The 4,186-nt window shown below is 33.2% G+C and overlaps 1 protein-coding gene across 5 annotated transcripts; it reads left to right on the top strand.

Annotated features, from left to right (window-relative positions):
• Window positions 1,181–3,712, top strand: LOC109831596 (E3 ubiquitin-protein ligase MBR2-like). Of its 5 annotated transcripts, none has more exons than XR_002244471.1 (6): window positions 1,181–1,196; window positions 1,857–1,901; window positions 2,150–2,219; window positions 2,312–2,455; window positions 3,198–3,431; window positions 3,521–3,712. XR_002244471.1 is itself a non-coding variant. In XM_020398951.1 (6 exons), exons 2-5 carry the CDS (start codon window positions 2,199–2,201, stop codon window positions 3,367–3,369), a joined length of 243 nt encoding a protein of 80 aa, XP_020254540.1. In that variant the 5' UTR covers window positions 1,692–1,901; window positions 2,150–2,198; the 3' UTR covers window positions 3,370–3,431; window positions 3,521–3,712. The 5 variants fall into 5 exon arrangements, 3 of the variants coding, with proteins under 3 accessions (XP_020254540.1, XP_020254538.1, XP_020254539.1); XM_020398951.1 differs by lacking the exon at window positions 1,181–1,196 and having other exon boundaries at window positions 1,692–1,901; window positions 3,198–3,221; window positions 3,316–3,431; XM_020398949.1 differs by lacking the exon at window positions 1,181–1,196 and having other exon boundaries at window positions 1,692–1,901.

Genomic DNA, 4,186 nt, shown 5'->3' with positions numbered 1-4,186 from the left:
CTAAAATGATTCCGTTCTCAAAATAAATTCTTTTTAAATTAGCATAATTATCTCAAAATAATTCTGATATCGAAATAACTTCTTTTAAGATTATAAATATTCTGAAAACGTTATTTATCAGATTATCACGATCTACCTAATATTATTCATCAACAACTCACGCAGATAATAGCAATTCATAATCTAATCTATGCAACTAATTAACGACAGATATAAATAGGAATTGACGAGTCAAGAGGAGCGGGATCTTGCCTACGAGGCCAGGGGCCTGATGACGAGCAGCGGTGCCGCTGCGGATGCGGTACGACGGTCTGAAAGGGAGCAGCGGATTTGAATGACGCGGTTGTAGGGGACGGCAACGACGGTGGTTGTCATCACTGAGGCTCAACGGGGTTCGACGGGGGCTGTTGGTGTGCGATTCTGCAATTGGATCTGCGTTGGCATATCGTCGAACACGTGGCGTACGATGGAGGCGGTGGTTGGCAGTGAGCTCGACGGCGAGGCGGAGGGGCTGATATGAGGGAACCAGGGGAAAGTCAGATAACAGATTGACTTTCGTGCTGATCAGCTGATAGCTATAAATAGAGGTAGGGGATAATGGTGCAAGCTAAAAATTAATACATATAATTAATAACAATAATAATAACAATAACAATAATAAATAATCAATATTAATTTAAAAAAGATTTTTACTGCAACAAATTAATTTATAGTTATCAAAATCATAAATATAAAATTAGATTTTTAAATCATAAAAAATTCTAGAAAATTAGGAAAAATACAAATACTTTTTTTTTAAAATAAAATTTAATATTTAAATACCAGAAAAATTTTTTAAACCAGTATTAAAAATTTACGGTCATTACACTTATCCTTCAACCCTCTTTGCAGACTTTCATCTAAAAGGCTGACAGATTTTTCTTTTTTACTGATCACACTTATTAGATGACTGAAGCTAGTTAGACGCATGTTAGTTTGTCTATTGTTTTGGTTCAGAGTTCAGAATCATCTTTCTTATTTGGCAATGCATGCCAATTTTTAGTCTTCACTTTCTCCAACAGTTATGCATAGCCTCTGAATCAATCTGATGTTTTACACTTTTGTAACTACAAATATGTCAATTTTTTTAATATAGTTCCCCATATCTTTTGATACAGTCTATATGGTTCTCCATAAGATTTATGCACTCCATGAGAGTAAGTCTTGTAGTTTCTTGCTTTTGCCATTCATCTTGATTTTGATAATATATGCACTCCATGAGCTCAATCTCTCGGTGAAAGTATAGAGTTAACTTTTTTTCTTTAATTGACTGCTCTCTTAAGTTAATAGATTTTATAAAAGTACTCCCTTTCAAATTAAAAGATAAATCATTTGATTAATATTCAGATATGGAAAAAAGATCTAACTTCTTGAATTCTTTCTTATAGGTATGGCATATGTTAGGTGTTGATGTATAACTAGTAGACTTTAATCAGCAATGTGATAGATATTTTATATATATTAGAAGCAATGGATATAATTTACCAACAAAATGTTTTAGTATCAACTTAATTCATCTCTTCAATTTAATGATGTTTCTTTTGGTTTATTTATCCCACCAATTATAGTTTAGTGAAAGCTTATAAACTGTTTTTGTGCATAGTATAAATATATATGTTCTTTCTTCTAATACATCATCAAACGATCGTGCATTTTATACGGTCAATGTGCTTCATTCTTAACTTCTCATTAGTGGAAGGCCTAAAAAATCATATTGATAGTTCTAGTTCTTGCTACATTGCATGTGCATTTCCAGTTTGTCTTAAACAATATTATGGATCTAATAGTTCCATATTTCACATCTCTTGTTGTAACAGATACGTGATGTGCTTGCACGAAGAGGGGAAGATTTACACATAGAGGTCAATTTTCTATCTAGGTCTTATGTCTTACTGTTATGTATCAATGTTCGGATCTGATTATAAATGAATGTGTGTCTTCCTAGTAGTTCTATTTTTTTGGGAGTCTATCATACACTCTCGTATGGAGCTTTTCCATGGACAGTATTATGATCGACCATAGCATTTCACGTCGAAATTGACCCCCTTAGTGGTTTTGTATGGTCATCGTCCCTTTGCGTAGTAGAAACTAACATAAAATTTTCAAACAGGCTGTACAAAGAGTGTTATTATATGACAGGCATAGAGATATGAGGCTTGATGTTGATAATGTCTTATGAGGTAAGTCATAAGGGAAAGTTATGTTGCTCGCCGATCAATTTCTTCATATTTGTAAGCTACTTTTAACACTGACATTAATTAACTTTTCACAGGAGCTACTTGCATTGACAGAGAGAATAGGGAATGTGAGCACTGGAATTAGTGAAGAAACTATTGTGAAGTGCCTGAAGCAGAGGAAATATATTTCCCTTACCGAGGAAACCCCTAGTGATGTTGAATCATGCTGCATTTGTCAGGTATAAGCCTATTTGATCTCTTAGCAATTTTTCTTCCCCTAACTTTTGGAAGTTTGTTTTATACAATAGCTTTGCAGACATTTGCTATTACCTGACTTTTGATAAGCTAACATTTGCTATTTTGGTAAAGAGTAATAATACTAATTGTTCTATGCTTTTGGTACTACTTTGATACTATTTAGAATGGGAAGATGAAACTCCTTGCCTCATCATTGATTTCAAGATTAAGTAGAAATTAATTGAGGAGATATAGGAAAATTCCAAGCATAACTTGAGATGTGGAAAATATGAGAACCTTCATTTACTTTTCTCTATCAACATCATTTTATTATAAGCATTTTATTATTACAAGCAAATTTGATTTATGTTCGTTTCTTTGTACACGTATACAACGTTTGGCTGTTTCAGTCACCTACACCTTATAAATTCCGGTAAAAATCATGAACTTTCAAATTAAGCATTTTTATTATAAGCATTTTATTATAAGCATTTTATTATTACAAGCAAATTTGATTTATGTTCGTTTCTTTGTACACGTATACAACGTTTGGCTGTTTCAGTCACCTACACCTTATAAATTCCGGTAAAAATCATGAACTTTCAAATTAAGCATTTTTATTATAAGCATTTTATTATAAGCATTTTATTATTACAAGCAAAATTTATCCATGTTAATACTTCACGGTGCATATATTTTTAAATCAACATCTCTTTCAACGAAATTTCCTCCGGTTTCTGACAGGAAGAGTATGTCGAAGAGGACGAGGTCGGAAGACTGGACCGTGGGCATGATTTCCACACCGCTTGCATAAAACAGTGGCTGATGATGAAAAACTTGTGTCCTGTTTGCAAAACTACAGGCATTGCCAACATCAAATGAGAGAAGAATATATGCACATTGCAAAATTAATTGAAGATGTCGTTGGTACGACAATAGCTTGGCCATCAGACAAAGTTGTTATGCTTTAAAAAGCTGGTAAGTTATACATCTTGCAATCGTGTGTTTTTACTTTATCATGTTTGTTATAGTTGTAATTTTGGTGTTGTTAATTTCTGTTTTTGCAGCAGTACTAGTACTCAATTTCTGAAGATGATGAGTCTCCCAAGTCATATGTAATGCAGCAAAGTTAATTTTTGTTGTTCTGTGTACTATGGTTAATTTCTTGTACTCCATGTTGGATTATCCAAAGACTAGTATTTGTTTTTTGGCACATTTGTGTTGACTCTTCTTGTATGCTACAACTTGGTTATGTATCAGTTTGAACCCTTAAATGAAATATTTTCTTTTATGATTGTCACAATTGGAAGTTATTTCTAGTTCAACCTCAAAGGTTTATAGGCACAACTGAAATGCAATAAGAAGTGGAAACAATTGCTGAAATGCTATTAAAAGAAGAAAGACAACATTCGTTGAAACGCTATTGTAGTAACTCAAACGCTATCAAATGTAAGACAATAGCAGCGTTGAAATGCTATGAATGAAAACTAACTAATAGCGTTTTTCAACCGCTATGAAAGATATTTGTCATAGCAATATAGAAACGCTATTGAATACTCTTTTATAGCTACATAAAAACGCTATGGTTGGAAACTTTTTGATAGAGTTTGGGGAAACGCTATGTAAAGCAATAGACCTACTATAGCGGGTTCTGACACAGCGTTGATTAAAACGCTATGAAATAATACCATAATGTTTTTCGGCCGCTATGGTAGATTTCAGGTGTTGTAGTG

This window comes from Asparagus officinalis, chromosome 2 (genome assembly GCF_001876935.1).
Source record: "Asparagus officinalis chromosome 2, Aspof.V1, whole genome shotgun sequence".
NCBI lineage: Eukaryota > Viridiplantae > Streptophyta > Magnoliopsida > Asparagales > Asparagaceae > Asparagus > Asparagus officinalis.
The sequence above is the reverse complement of the archived record's forward strand: the minus strand, read 5'-3'. Positions and strand labels throughout refer to the sequence as shown.

Excerpts from the sequence above, each read along its gene's own strand:
- LOC109831596 (XM_020398949.1), top strand. The coding sequence starts at position 2,199 with ATGTTGATAATGTCTTATGAG. Across the intron at positions 2,220-2,311 it reads TGTTGATAATGTCTTATGAG|GAGCTACTTGCATTGACAGA; the intron begins GTAAGTCATAAG and ends AACTTTTCACAG. Across the intron at positions 2,456-3,197 it reads AATCATGCTGCATTTGTCAG|GAAGAGTATGTCGAAGAGGA; the intron begins GTATAAGCCTAT and ends GGTTTCTGACAG.